At 39.0% G+C, this 16,042-nt stretch overlaps 1 protein-coding gene across 2 annotated transcripts in view; it reads left to right on the top strand.

Annotated features, from left to right (window-relative positions):
• The window catches only part of LOC124160172 (zinc finger protein 367-like), a 105,380-nt gene extending 89,695 nt beyond the window's left edge, over nt 1–15,685 (top strand). The window contains exons 4-6 of one of the 2 annotated variants that reach the window (XR_006865104.1): nt 5,186–5,375; nt 15,263–15,367; nt 15,500–15,685. Coding sequence is in view for 1 of the 2 variants with exons in the window: in XM_046535935.1 (XP_046391891.1) it covers nt 5,186–5,375; nt 15,263–15,266 (194 nt within the window). In the remaining variant the exon portion in view is untranslated. Of the gene's footprint in view, nt 1–5,185; nt 5,376–15,262; nt 15,424–15,499 lie in introns of those variants that run through there. The other variant, XM_046535935.1, reaches the window with a different exon arrangement.
• The last annotated feature ends 357 nt before the right edge of the window (nt 15,686–16,042 follow it).

Genomic DNA, 16,042 nt, shown 5'->3' with positions numbered 1-16,042 from the left:
TAATTATCAAGGTATCGGTCCCCCCAAAAAAAATTGGCGATACAGACAATCGAGTCGGCGTTTCCTCCTCCAAGGAACTCCAGCGCAATTATGCTGAATGGGGAAATAAGTTTTGGCTGCAGAAATCTCCGTTAAACTCTCATTAGGTCACCTTAAACAGGCAATCCTAAACTGGTAGCTACGAGGATACGGTTATCTCCGATTCAGAAATTACAAGATCCGCAATGAGAAAAACTGGCCCAAAATTAATTACTGAAAGCTTCACATAACGACTCATATTAAGATTAGATTAAGACTTAATGGTTATTCTGAAATGGAAAATGTACGTTTGAGAACCCTAATTAAGACTTTGGGCACAACAAAAACACCTTGCTAAATTCTTAACCCAAGAAAGTCACAGAAATACACATCACAAGATCAACCGAAACAGCAACCAATGTAAAGGAAAAGGGGACGTCTGGGAACGGTAGTTGAAGGAAGTGATTGTTGTTAAATTTAAAATGCATTTATTCATGAAAGCACAAGCACTATCATTAACACTGTACAGGCGAGCTTAAAGGATAAGGGCAAAGGTTGGAAGTGTGAAAAATGTAAATAAATCTCGAAGTTCATGAAGATTTGAGGGTTTTCCACGGTTGTGGCAGTATCACTTCCACCAAAAGATCTGGAGATGAATGACCGCCTAGAAATAGAAATTTTTCAAAATTAGGCAAAATTTAAAAAAATATATTTAAAAAATGAGTTGCAATCCTAGGTCGTATCAGTTATAAATGTGGAATGACAATACTTTTACCACGAAAAATCTCCACAGTTAGCTAATAATGGCGTTACACGAGGTTATGTCTCACCAAAAATGTGAGGCTTTGAGGCACGAGAAAAATATCATAATGAAAGGGTGGGGCCAAATTTTCGATTGCAAATATCAAGAGATAAGTTCATCCTTTCAATTCTTAATATTACCAACATTTACTCTATTCTCATGACTTCCTTTTTTATTACAGATAGTAACCCCTGCCCCTTTTCAGCAAAAAATATCCTGACCACATTACTGTTGTTGCACTTTGTTTACAACTACAATAATTTCTAAACTGCAATGGCAGCAAATCCACAGAAGTAAAAAAAATATGAAATTAATTATATTTCAACATCCGTAGGCGGATCACCGTTAGTCCGTGTATATTATTGTACGCTAAACAACATCAATACTTGCATAAAATGAGCATGGATGCAAGCATAACTATCGCTAGGGCGCCATAAATCTTATCCCACCAGATAACAGAAGCTACCATTATAATTTCACTGTCATTAAGTCCTAAAACTAGAGTAGGATGCACATTAACACTTTCACCATGATCATAAAAACATAAATTCACTGCACAACTGTATCTAATAGGAATGAAATAATACAAGTTTTCAATTCGTGGTGGAGCGATATGTTTCCTCCTCTTTCTGTACTGACACAAAATTCTTCACTAAATATCTAAAGCCATCAATTAATTGCAAAGCGAGCTACGAAACCACCGAGGTTATACAATTGTAATTAAGTACAATAACACAATTAGTAAAAACTGATGGAACTATGCCTCCACGGCAACATGGCATGATATTATTTCGGTATTATGTGAAAAACATGAACCATTGATTTCCCGCGAAGATAAAAATAAAAATTTCCGTAAATAAATATCGGATGCTTTGCCATATCCTCTTTAAAAACAAGAGAAAGGGCATGCATGGAAGAGTAAACAAAGCCGCCATTGCAGATACTGCAGTATTTCCGCTATCTATTTGCACCGCTAATTTATTCTTAGCGAATAACACATATTTTCAACTAAAAAACGAGGTCACTGAGATCTAAAACCACGAAAAAATTACCAAATTAACGTTAATAGAGCCATAAAACTAACATCGGTATCCCACCGCATTTTGAGTACTTACCACTGCTTTGAAAAAACTTTTATTTTCAGCTCAGCATTCCTTCCTGGTTTTCCTGTATCTTGTAGAATTATTAGACACATATCAAAAGCGCGACGCACGAACCATCTTCAAATTTAATAGCTTTTTAGCAATATAACACATCTTCCAAGTGATGAGCTTCGCTGGTTCACCATTGAAATGAATGTAACAGCAACGCGATACTGGGCGCGCGACAGGCTCGCAGCGCCACTCTGTAACGAACTAAAAAAATTGAATAACGTGGGAGGATTTTGGGACCAGCCAACCAACGACATAGCAGCCGAGTTGGAGGGGGCTGGATTCAAGCTTGCCCTGCGACATATTCACGAAGTGGTGGAAGCAGGAACTACAGTAGTTTGAGATGAAAAAGAATCTTTGTGTTATTGTGCAATGTTTTTCAGGCTCAGTTGCTTCTGTAGTGCTCTCTTGAAGTTATGTATACTTAATTATACCTTATTAGTAGAGGTCTGTGAATTTCGTGAGACCCGATATTGTGAAATAACACGTAATATCACGAAATCGGTAAATAAAAATGAAATTTCACGTTTTTCTGTGATTTTAGAGGGTTTAGCGAAAAAATCACATCCAATGAGCCACAATCTATTAAAGCCTAAACCTTCATTATTTAACGCTGCCGACGTTCATTTGCTCTACCTCATTACGATTCCAAGGTCAATTGGCTCGTTTAGCCTCGTGCATAATGCATCCGCGTAATATCGCGCACTGTAGTGATTTCTCCGCCAGAATTTCCCGTTAAATTTATCACAGCCTCTCTCTTCGATTCCCATACATGTATCAATCCTTAAATATTTAGAATGAGGCGCTTTCTCACCTGAAGAATTAGAAATTATGAATTAAAAAGGGCTGAAAGAAATATAACGCGGCCGCGAAGAGCGGAAATATAAGCTGATGCACCCGGCACGCGTCGATGCCAAGCAGTAATTCCGGTGACTCATCGCGACACATTGGACAGTGTTAATGGATAACTTGTCTTTTTTGAATAACATGCGAAATATACGCGATCAGGAATGTCACCTGCCAAATGTCGAATTTTGGTGTAAAAATTAAAAGGTATCCAGAGCGCGGGTTCAACAATTACATTTTGCTATGCTTCTTGATATGCCTTTTTATTTATAGTGGACGTAATAAGTGGAATGTCAACTTAAACGCCAAGAGGATGTTTCACTCGATAGTCAACGCATTTCATGTTTTTTTTTAACTTTTATTTACATTTTCTGCGTATTTTCGAAAGAAATTAGATGATTTGAGGAATTGTATTAACATATTATTATTATTATAGTATTCTACCGATTAAGGTAGGTTTCCATGGAGTACTAAAGAGGTGATCTGGGAGCCTCCCTTTCCTTCCAGCACTGCCTTCTTTAATTCACTGTAAGGCCTACTCTCTTTCAATCTATCTAAAAATCCTATTCTCCTCCTTCCCCTCCCTCGTTTCCCCAACATTCTACCCTCCAACACCATTTTCAACATCCCCTCACCGCTAAGCGCTAACTCCATCCATACCTTCTGTCTCCTGCGTATCTCATCTAAAAGGTGCCTCTCCTCGCCAACCATATCCAGCACTTCGTCGTTCCTTTTCCTCTCCGTCCATTTCACCCTCTCCATTCTTCTCCATACCCACATCTCGAACGCCTCCAATCTTCTCTCATCTTCTTTCCTCAGAGTCCACGTTTCCGCACCGTAGAGAGCTACACTCCAAACCAAACTCTTCACTAACCTTTTCTTTAAACTCTTACACAACGATCCTCTCAGAAGCTCCTTCCTGCTCATGAACGCCTCCTTCGCTAATGCTATTCTCTTCCTGATGTCCTTACTACTGTATCCGTTTTCCTCTAATGTACTGCCCAAATAGTTGAATTGCTCAACCTGCTCAAGTTTTTCACCACCCACCTTTATCTGTTATTAAAATTTGGTGAATTGAAATAAAATCCGTGAAAAAAAGGTTTTAGTATGTATATTACGTTCTTTTGGAACGTAACCCCTAATTAGTATGAAAGTCAATGGTTCGACTTTCGTACACATTTTCGGGAACGCATTGTGTGCGAAAGTCGGGGACCGCCTGTATTCCTTGTCCTTTTATATACATAAATATAATATTATTTAAAAGTATATAAGTAATTTTGGGTGTTTTAAAATTCTTATCCATCGTGGTAATAACTTGGAATGTTGTAAAATTTCTCCACTTGGGGGAGCTCCCCTTTGCGTGTGGGGATTGCGGACGACGATACGTCAAGGCAAGTGACCTGACCCAGCACGCAAAGAGCCATAGTGCCGTCAAACCGCACAGGTAAAGTCATGAACTGAAAGTCTCCTCTCGTGGAAAATGCTTCGAATTGGAGGTGTAAGGAATTCTAAATTTTCCCTCATCCAATTCGTGAGAGATTCTCAGAAGTTCCCCGAGGGTGTCTGCTTACCTGTGAAGCTGTGATATCGTGGAATCATGTGGGCCTTTTTGTCTTTTCAGAATACTCTGTGAATTTAATGAAGTACACCCTGAAAAAAGTCTGCTTTTGCTCCACGCAGCAATCTGCAAAAACTATTCAACTCTATTGAATTTGTGCGATGACTTGATTTGATATTTCACATTCATATTTCTGGGTCGAATTTGGCAATGACATCCCCTCGTTCTCCAACCCATACGCTCTCATATACAAATTTAATCAGTTACACAGCCTGAAAAAATTGATTTCACCCTCGGCCATGCGCCTATTGGGACGGCTTGAGGGGTAATATGTTGATGTTGTAATTGAGATTGTTGATGCTTTCCAGGTGATTTTAATATTTCAGGGCATTAGAACTCTTTCAAGGGCTTTGGAAAAATTATAGGCTAGACAATATTAAGAAATCTCTTCTTTTACTATTTTAAAGGTCGTTTTACAGGGTACATGGAATTGCGCAGTCTGACGTACGTCCGAAGGCGCAATCAAAATTGTGTCGTGTAAAGCGGTGAATTGCTAGAACACACGTGAGAATGCATGGATGCGAGACGGCAAAATAGCCCCTGTTCTAATTTCGTTCATGCATTCCTGCAATTCCACGCCACTTTTGAAATTAATGCAGCTCTAACCTGCGCAATTCCATGCCCTGTGTTAAACGGCCTTAAGAATTCATTATTTCTGTCATGTAGTTTCTGTTCGCTCAGCGTGACATTTAAATTTTTACGCCGATGTTTCTCCTATCATTACAAAACCATTGCTGTCTTCCACACAAGAACCATCGCAATACCTTGAGTCACAGCCTCCGGCATCGCAGCCAGCTTCCCAGGCCCTCTCCCTGGAACAAGACTTTCGACAGCTTCTCCCGGCCACTGTGCCTGGAATGCTGCCCACACCCGCAGACCAGGAGGTTCTGGAGCTGCTTACGCTCCTGGCAAACAACAAGGACTCCCCGAAGCTCACCAGGTGGGAGGGACACGAGCTCCATCTCTTACTCACATTGGGGTCTGCATGGCCGACTCTTTCGACCACTACGAGGAATATTGGGTACAACCGTACTAGGATCCTTGCCATCGCCGCCACCCATGGGTGGGAAACAGCATCACGGGTATCGACCCCAAACGAGATCCTGCGGCGCCTGCACACTCTCTTGTGGGTGCAGACGGGGGAGAGGCCCTTTGCGTGTGGCGTGTGCCACAAGCGCTTCTCGCAGATGCTCAACCACCACGCAAAGATGCACTGAACGCTGTTCGTTGGGTGAGAGAAGAATGATAATAGTAATAAATGCTGGGAACTCTGTGTGATATCATTCTGGTTCCCGCTTTCGCCGTGTGAGGTGACCTTGGGGTGAGGGTATGTGCGCCGCTGCAATGCAGGCTGCTAGCAGGTCGCAGAGTATCCTGCTAGCAGGTAGCGCTTGGCTTAAATAAGGATTATTAATACCCTATCAAACGAAGGAAACTTTCCGACCTTAAGTAATTTTGATAGGTCATTATTAAGAGACGTTTCCCTGAGCTCTGTGCCTCATGCATGCATTGGTAATGTCAGACGATGTAAAACTCCTATCTACTCGTATAGAAACTAGGTCCATGTGACGTCACGTGGGGTGGCATCGCATGGGCACCAATCTGGCCTTTTTCAAATGAGGTTAAAATTGACCGTTGCCATTCGTCTAAACTGAGAATTCTAAAACCAAATAATTTGTATAGTATGAATACACAAATGGTGGGTAAGGAATTGCAGTCAATGCATTTCGTTTTCTTTGATGAAGGTAACTACCCTATTGATTCCATATTTTGCAATGGGTGGTACAAAAAGACCTAGCGTAAATAGATGTTTGATAAGGTGGGGGGGTAGGGGGAAGATGGTAAGGTGGTGGGGGGGGTATTTCTGAACAAACATTTAAACATTTCCTAGATAACAATTTGAAAAATTGATATAACCATTTACTGCCAACAGGCTGATATATCAGTCCTTGCTGGTTGAGCGAAATTTTTTCACTTTTTTTGTGATTGTGGCCCTTTTATCGGCTGTAATTTAAGTAAACCCCCTAAATCTATCTATGGTTATAAGATATAAATATATCTTAGGAATTGGGAAAAAGTCTAGAAGTATTAAATATTATTAAGTAGCTGAGAAATTTTTAAACCTGAAATGTTGCTAATTCCGGAAAATAGCCTTGGCAGTCTTCGTGCATCCCACCTGAAATAGGCTGCTGCAGTAAAAGGGTTAAAATCGATCATGTATTGCATAATCAAAATGTTTAACAGGTGATATAATTGATGAACCATTTCTGGCGATACTATGTTATATCTTTCATGGAATACGGAAAATGTATTCCGTTTCCTTTCCTTGGAGATGATGACAACTGAAAAATTTCTGTTCTCACAAAATGTTTTCTCCGAAACCACGTGATCATGTTAAAAATGCATAATTAATTTCCTCGATTAATCTTAGTTGTTTGTGTTGGAACTAATTTTCAGTTTTGTCTCGCAGATATTATTTTCATAAATTTGCTTTTCCTGAAAACTTTTACATGACCATCTTCCAGCATTTTTATTTCACGATGAATGGAACATGCAGGAGAGGGAATTGCAATAATGGTCGTATGATATTCTTTAGAGTAATACCCCGAAAATGAACCAGGAGAATCTTTCAGAGACCAAAAGTTAGTCAGAAAAAAGTCACAGATCTAAGATTGCAAAATGGATGTTCCCCAGTGTAATTAATGATCAATGTATATAGCATTCAAGGTTATTTTGACAAAGTTAAAAGTTTATCAAAGGAGTTTTATGGTTTAGCAATTCGTGACAATGAATAACAAATTTAGGTCGTATGCCTCCCACGTTCTGTTTAAAATGTTAGGCTGAGTGTGGTATGACTTTACATTTTGCCTTTTTGGAAGCTGAATTTTGTGGTGAATTTTCTACTTTTTTTGCGTATAATCCCTTTTCAAATACAGCAGACTCAACGATTATCCAGCTGTGGCGTATCCGTGTCGCAGATTATCAATTCATGATTTTCACTCTCATTTGATGTTTTCTGCAATCTTCATTATAAATAAAATTGTATGCAAAATCACCAGAATGACTGCATTTTAATCACCAGAATGACTGCATTTGTTAGGAAACACAGGGCTTATTATCCCATTCGTAAAACGGATGCGATCGTGTGCTAGCTGCATTCATGGGAGCTCCGTGTTCCATTTTCCAAGCGTCTCATATTTCCAGGTCTTATATGTACCAGTGGGAATACGAGTACACTCGTGTTATCATCTCTAAAAAGATCTTAGAAAGAAGAAAGCTCTTAGTGAGCCTGGAAAGCAATCTTAAATAAGAGAAAATGTACGCAAATAAAAATAAATTGTTTGCTTTACCTTCATTATAAATATGTAAGCACTAAGCTTATAGGAAGGGCCAGCCGGCCAGGTTCGTAGAAGGCAGAATGAGATGACAAGTCTGGTTCCACACGTTTAATTGTCACTAGCACAGGTACCAAGAGGCCTATTACGAACGGCTTACCGCATGCGGTGAGATACCGCCTGCGGTATCATACCGCCCCGAAGCGCGTTTACCGCCCCCGAGCGATTACGAGTGGCCACCGGTCGGTATCATACCACGGCTTAGGGGTCGGTATGATACCACGGCCAGCTACCTCGGTGGTGAGATACCGACCCCCTAATGGCGGACGTCTGTTTACATTTTTCGGGTCGAGTTGGCGTTTTTAAAACAAAATATCCGACGATAGAAACTCGGAAGCTATCATATTTTGTGTTATTTATAATATTAATGTCTGAGTAAGCGTATAAAATATAAAACTGGAGTAGACTGGAGCAGTTGAACAAAAAAAGTATAATACCCATATAACAACGTTGTAGCCGTCTGAGCCACGGCCGTAGGAGATGGATACGTTGATTGTAAGTTGACCCTCATTCATTTATTTAATTAGAACAATTTGGATGTTTTTTAATTTCCGCTGTGTTTTTATATGCAAAAACATCTTCCATTTCTTCATAGGTGCCGGAAAATTCGTCGTTAAGGACTGCCTGTGCTTGTATTGTATGGTGAATACAGCTGTTGCTCGCTGCTTGGAGATTTCTACGAACATCTTTTGTGGCAAAATATTATTTTTTTCAACGTGACAACTTCTTGTATTGCAAGGTGAATACTACTTTTGCTCGCTGCTTGGAGATTTCTACGAACATCTTCTGTGCCAAAGTAGTGTCAATTTCAACGTTATAACTGCTTGAATTGTGAGGTGAATGTAACTTTTGCTCGCTGCTTGGAGATTTCTACGAACATCTTTTGTTTCAAAATAGTGTTATTTTCAATGTGACAACTACCGTTAATCACAGTACCAGTGGTTGTAATGCACAAAGTTTGACGAGGTTGACAAACATCTGCCAAGAGCTGTAGTTATCACTGTTCCATTGTGGTTGGTTTTTAAACAGTGGTTTACGCTATCGAGAAGTGTCTGATAGTAATGTAAAGATTGTCAGTGGCGTTTATACCTTCGTCATTCACCGCAGAGATAACATTTCACGATCAAGCTATCAAGTGAAAAGCCATGTGTGAAATTTGTTTATACTAGTATATCAATTTCGTACCAAGGAGTTGTAGTGAGAAAAGTCACCTGTGCCACTTGCGTACGATAATGTGAGGCTTAAAATCAGTGATTAAATAGTTGTTTTCATCATAGCGAGCTCTTGATTGTAATGTTTACGTGATGAATATAAGAATGGTATTGACTTCCAGTTTTTTATGATCGTATTTGCCTATTTACCATTATTTACAATGGTGTGAGCTTGTATCGATTGTGGATTTTACCTGAAATATTGAAATAAGTTGTAGCCTGTGTGTGTGATTGCCGCGGAACCGATTCGCGATCTCACTTGTTTATTTGGGCAGACTGTTTTGCTGTGGTTGTGTACCCGTGATTAAACCAAAGAAATGGTGAAACTCTGTCACATTATATTGAAATAAAATTTTATTGTAACCAGAAGTGAATATCTTGTGTTTTTTAATTCTCCATTGCTTTTCATAGATAACAGCCAAAAAGTTATTTTTCATTATTTTTAAAAGTGCCTTTCTTGTTCTCTGAATTTGCATTAGGTTTCCAAACCCCGTTACTAACACGAAAGGAATGCAGAGCAACAGATATTTTGTCATTTCACAGATGTTGAGTGTCATATTGTCTGTGATTAAGGCTCTCCAGCTAAGTATTCGTGGTGGATTTTCATATATTTTTTAAGAATGGGCATTTCGGTCAAAGCTCTAATGGAATTGGTGGTTCACCTTGCCCGTTGGCCCTAAAAGTACTTCTATCGTAATTTTTCGATGGTCTGCAATGCAATTTGTCACGACCTGCGTCTGCTCATACGTGATTTTTTGATGATATCTTCCGCAAGTCACAGCTAATTATTGTTTTATTCAACTTTTATCCTATAAGTAAGAATTGAGGAGCAAAATTCGTTCATTTGTCAAACTTTTAAGGTGAATTAACGAAGGACACATCCGTATTAATCCATAAATACCACTAATTGTCTTTATCGACTGCCAACAACTCTTGCCGAAATATTCGTCTGCTAGGAACAGTTGCCGCGGAATTGGAACACCGCACGCCCTTGCCATTGGCTACAACATTTTCGGGCTGAAGGAACTCAGAATTTTTCATACAAACGTCACTTCCGCCGCATCGCTCCTTACCGACCCCCTGACATGTACTCTCCGCCCGGCGGTGACTTTCCGACCGTCCCACTCGTAATCGCAAGGGGCGGTATGATACCGTATACCGAACGAAAACTCCGCCCGGCGGTAGCGTACCGCCCGCTCGTTCGTAATAGGCCCCCAACTCCCCCTCCGAGATACAGCGTAAGACTCTATTCCCTCCAAGAGGCTTCCTCCCGTGTCGCGTCCGTCTCGTGACCCTCTCGGCATCTTCCTATTGGCCGGAAAAGGTCACATGATCATGCACATCATACGCCTTCCCACGCCAAGATACTGCAACGTGTTACGGCATAAAGTGTTGGAGGAATACGCGGAGACTAATTCCCACGCGAGAGCATGTTGCAAGTTGTTAATCGGAGTAGGGTGTCAGAGTCATGCACGAGGATGGATCCCACGCGAGAGGTTGCAACGTGTTATGAGTTTCAGATACTGGACCCATCACTCGAACGCGACTCTGCGATTCTTCCTTTACACCGAGAGCGAATCCGAGGTGGCACGAGACGGCAATCGAGACACCCTTACAAATATTAAAAAAAATTAAAAGTCAAAGTTTGGTTTATCCGTGTATTCCGATTGTTCGTGCCGTCTCTTCTCCCTGTCATCTCAGCCCACTAGGATATAATTGGGAGTGTAACGTACCTCAATGCGGCCGTTCTTGCACCGTGTGAGATGGGCTGTGGTTATGAAATACGTTCATGTGCAGGCAGGAAAGTTTCATTTTCACTTGCTATCCAGTGGTGTAGGGAGGAATTTCGTTCGGGGGGGAGGTCCGAAGCCATGGGGGAAAATGTTTGAAAAACAGGATACAAAGTAATGGTTTTTCAACTAATTTTAATAATCGACAAAACTTTATATATTAAAGAAATAATTTTTAAATTCATGATTTTTCAATGTTTCATTTTCTTTTATGAAGGAAAATAATTTTGTTTTTATATTCTGGGGGGGGTCCGGATCCCCTGGACACCCCCCTGGCTATGCCAATGATGCTATAACGAGATATGAATGAATTAAATGACTACCTCTGTAAATGGAAAAATATTCATTAAGCTGTCCTAAGGAAATAGACGTCATAAAAAGAATATATGCACAGATTTGGAATAAGAATGAAAAATATATCTAAGATCGACCAACTATGTCTCTAGGACATAATCTATGTCGAACATTGTAAATAATGATGTATATAATTTTCACGATTATTTTAACAAAGTTTTAAATTTATCAAAAGAGTTCTATGGTTTAACAATGGGTGAGAATGAATAACAAATTTAGTGTATGCCGTTTAAAATATATGGCTCTGTGTGGTATGACTACATTTTGCCTTTTTGGAAGCTGAATTTTGTGGTGAATTTTCTTATTTTTCACGTATTATCCCTCTTTGAATGCAGTGAAATGTCTTTATAACGAAATTCTATGAACTGCCATGATAGGTTTGTTAAACAGAAATCTCATTATGTTGAATGGGGAACTTGCATGAATTTTTTTAATTTCACAGGCGGACAGAAAATTATTTTCTGAATACAACAAAGAAAACTGCATTTATATCTGAGTTTTCCTTCGCGAGATATTCAATGATAAATATAACGAATTTTAAAGCGCGGGAAAAACTCCCTCACCCCCCAAGCCACGGCCGATGAAGCCTCGATGACGTCAAAGGTGCCTAAACATCACGCGAAGCTATTGTTGTGATTGTTTGTAATAGTTGCCAGCACTTGTGAGAGCTTCGTTTGTTAGACGTGTTGATTATTTTATATTTAAAGATAAATATCCGACGATAGAGGCTCGGAAGCCCTCATTTTTTGTATTATTTATAATACTAATATCTGAGTAAGGGCGTAAAATATAAAACTGGAGCAGTTAAACCAAAAATTTTACAATACCTAAATAACATCGATGTAGGAGTCTGAGCCACGGCCGTTGGAAGGGGGATACGTTAATTGTAAGTTGACGGCATATCATTCACTGAGTATGTAATTAGAATGATTTTGATGTTTACTAATGTCCGCTATGCTTTGATATACAATAACTTCATCCGTTTATTCGTAGATACCGGAGAAGTCGTCGTTTAGGACTGTCTGTGCTTGTATTATGGGGTGAGTTCCAGTCAATGCAACTTTTGATCGCTTATTGGAGACATCTAGAAACATTTTTGTGCCAAAATAGTGTTATTTTCAACGTGACATCTCCCGTTAAGCTACTGCCAATAATCACAGTGCCAGTGGTTGTAATGCTCAAAGTTTGACAAGGTTGAAAAATGTCGGCCAAGAGTTATCAGTGTTTCATCGTGATTGAATTGTGAAAAGTGCTATTAGCTATCGATAAATGTCTAACAGTAGTGTAAAAATTGTCAGTGGCGTGTTAACCTCCGTTGTTCACCGTAGATATGACATTTCACGATCAAGCTATTGAAATAAAAACTGTGTGTGAAGTTTGTTATTCCATTATTTCAACGAATAGTTGTGAGAAAAGTCACCTGTGCCACTTGTGTGGGCTAATTTAAGGGTTTAAATCAGTGAATAAATAGTTGTTTCCATCATAACGAGCTCTGTTATTGTAAGTTGTACGTGACGAATATAAGAATGTGACAGTGACGTCCAGTTTTTGATAAGAGTATTTGCCTATTTCCCACTACATTTTTATGGTATGTGCTAGTATATTGTTTATGGATTTACATATATTACTGAAATAGGTTATAGCTTGTGTGTGTGTTGGCAGCGGAACCGATTCGCGATTTCACTTGTGGATTGTGTGCAGACTGTTTTGCTGTGAATTCGTACCGTAGGACGGATAGGACTACCTTCTCCGCTAATTCGGCGTTGCCAAATTCAACAGCACAACTTACTCTAATGTCAACAGCACAGCTTACGATCGTTATCCTCTAGTATTAAAAGTTTCTTTTACATCTCGATTTGCCGCCGACGTATAGCAATAATTTGTCTTAACAAATTCTTTGAGGGTCGTGGCATCAATTTTTGGTGTCCTAAAAAAAAAGCTGGTGTCCTAACACCCCATGCCACACGCCTTTTAGGCGGCTTGCGAGGTATTATGTAGATGTAGATGAATTTCAGGTGTACTATTCGAACAAGTGGCAACGTTATCATCAATTTTTCTGATAACTAAAACATACGAGGTGAAACGCTTGTACTTCATCATGCTGATGTCGCATTATTAATATCTCAAGTAATAATCGTGGCACAATAGCAATAGGAAAACTTGTCCAAGAATAACAGTACAAAATAAAGCGACGATGAGCGGCTAAATACTCCCTCAAAACAAATTGTACATCATGCGCTCAGCGTATTTCCCAACTCCCTACGGTTGTTTAGGCACCTATGACGTCACGCCTGGCCTCGGCAACGCTCGGGTGTCTTCGCGCAGTGGTCGGCTCAGAGAAATTTTTCTCGATTTTAAATGCAATTTTTTTATTTCTTTTGATGTTGAATGGAGAAACTGAAGGCATTTTTGCGAGCTAATATATCCATTTTACTCATTCAAAATAGTTTTTAGAGCAATCTACGACCCATGCAAGTTCCTCATTGTGCAAAAAATATTGCATGGAACCACACGAATGACAGTGCATGAAAAAAACTTAATGAAACATCATTAGTGAAAAATATATTTTGTCAAATACAATTGAAAATAACAAAAATTCAAATTCATGTACTTACCAACGGTATCTTCGATGGTGCTTCTCAGTAAGGTGGAGGATTGAAAACTTTTTATGTCCACACCACGTAAATTCAATCATTGACACTACTCCTTCATGGAGAATGTCCAATAGGGTAGTTTCCTTCATTAAAGAAAACGAAAGGCATTGATTGCAATTCCTTACCCATTAGTAGTGTATTCATGATATACAAATTATTTGGTTTGAGAAATTCCAGTTCAGACGAATGGCAACGGTCAACTTTATCCCCATTTGAAAAAGGCCAGATTGGCGCCCATGCGATGCCACTCCACGTGACGTCACAGGGACCTAGTTTCTATACGAGTAGATTGGAGTTTTACATCGTCTGAGATTACCAATGCATGCATGAGGCACAGAGCTCATGGGAAACATCTCTTAATAATCACCTTTTAAAACTGCCTAAGGTCGGAATGTTTCATTCGTTTGATATGGTATTTATAATCCTTATTTAAGCCGAGCGCTACCAGCTAGCAGGGTACTCTACTACCTGCTAGCAGCATGCATCATAGCGGCGCTCATAGCCTTGCTCCATAGTGGCTTTACACGGTGGTAGCTGGAACCAGAATGACGTCACACGGGCTTTTCCCAGCATTCATACTTAGCCGTCGTGTTTTGCACGCTTGAAAATTTTCACTTTTCATTTTATTGCGAAAAATATATATCGTCATTTAAAAATCTAGAAGCATGAAATGCGTACTCCAGGAGTAATAATCTATCGATAGAGGCAGTAAAAAAATAATAGGAAACCACCCTATTATGAACACTTTTTACATTCACTGTACACAAATCTATTTACACACGACACTTTTTAAAATAAATCAGTTACTTTTTTTCCACACTGTGTTTCACACAACATCGTTCTACAAACTTGCTTACAAATTCAACTGAGTGCTCCCGACAATTGATTTAACGTCCTCCTTCGACATTAGAAGTTTATGCATATTCAGAACAAAGTTGTGTGTCATTGTTGTATGTGAATGACTGTAACCAATTGATTTTTCTTTTTCAATTGCAGCTGATTATATTTGCTACATGATTACAAATTTTTATGTATATCTAAATACTTTACGCATGGCTGATGATATTCATGAACTATTAGCTGATCAAAATCATTTAAGTTGAATGTCAGATATCTGATATTTTCTTCTACTCTTGTTTGAATACTCTAAATTATAAGCATTATGCATTTTGCGGATACATAGTAAATAGTCTTAAATTGTAGTTAAAATGAACTAAACTCACTATGGTCCACAAACCTATTGTTAAATTTTTAAAATGCTCAGGATAGTTATTTTCAATATACTTGTAATGGTAACCAATTAATTTATAAAATAATAATGGGTTCTAGTTACTGATTACAATTTTTATTGCAAATTATATTTCATGCACTCATGATAATCTTCTTGGACTGTTAGATGATCAAAATTTTCTTTTCATTCCAGGTGAATTGCAGTTGAGTGTTTAGTCCAACTGATGCCAAAGAAGATGAGAAAATGCCCTAATACATATTAGGCGGAGAGAAGGTGCCATTAGCCATCTGGGCTCTGGTACAGGATTTTTTAGTTAATAAAGTCTGGAAGTTTCTATACAGTCAATTCATATACATCGTTTTGCCTCATTTCTGTTTTTTTTATAGAATTCTTTTTATAAGATTTTCTTTTATATTATTTTTTTTCAAGAGTGGGGCTTTACTGGAGGATTTGCGGCGTTTATATTCCCTTATTGTTGGTGCCAGTTATCCCCCAAGACAGATCTGTCTCCGATGCAACAGTTTACATCCCTCGTATCAGTTTATCTTTAGGCTGCCCTACATCTGGCGGCGATTCAGCCGAGAGTGACTTGTGTCCCGACAACATCATCATGGTGGTCATTTAATAAAAAATTCTGTGGAAAAACAAATTTTTAGGTATTCATTAAAAAATGTCTTGCCAGGTACAAGATGGTTCCTTAACTAGAGTAATTTTTAATAGGAGAATACTCAGTCAGGTTTAAATGGAGATCATAATCACTTAATTAACCACGCTTTCACTTAGCTCCTGCTATAATTAAGGTCAGCAATTCTCAAGTAATGCAACGCCTTCACTTACCTGCAATGAAACAATTTACATTAACTTAGCCCTGTAAATGTGTGTAATCAGATGTCAGTTGCCTACTTCAAAAATATAAGCCCTGGTTTTTCCTGAACCTGCTTTCATGACGGCGTGGGATAAGTGTTATTTTTT

This window comes from Ischnura elegans, chromosome 6, assembly GCF_921293095.1.
Source record: "Ischnura elegans chromosome 6, ioIscEleg1.1, whole genome shotgun sequence".
Taxonomy (NCBI): Eukaryota; Metazoa; Arthropoda; class Insecta; order Odonata; family Coenagrionidae; genus Ischnura; species Ischnura elegans.
The sequence above is the reverse complement of the archived record's forward strand: the minus strand, read 5'-3'. Positions and strand labels throughout refer to the sequence as shown.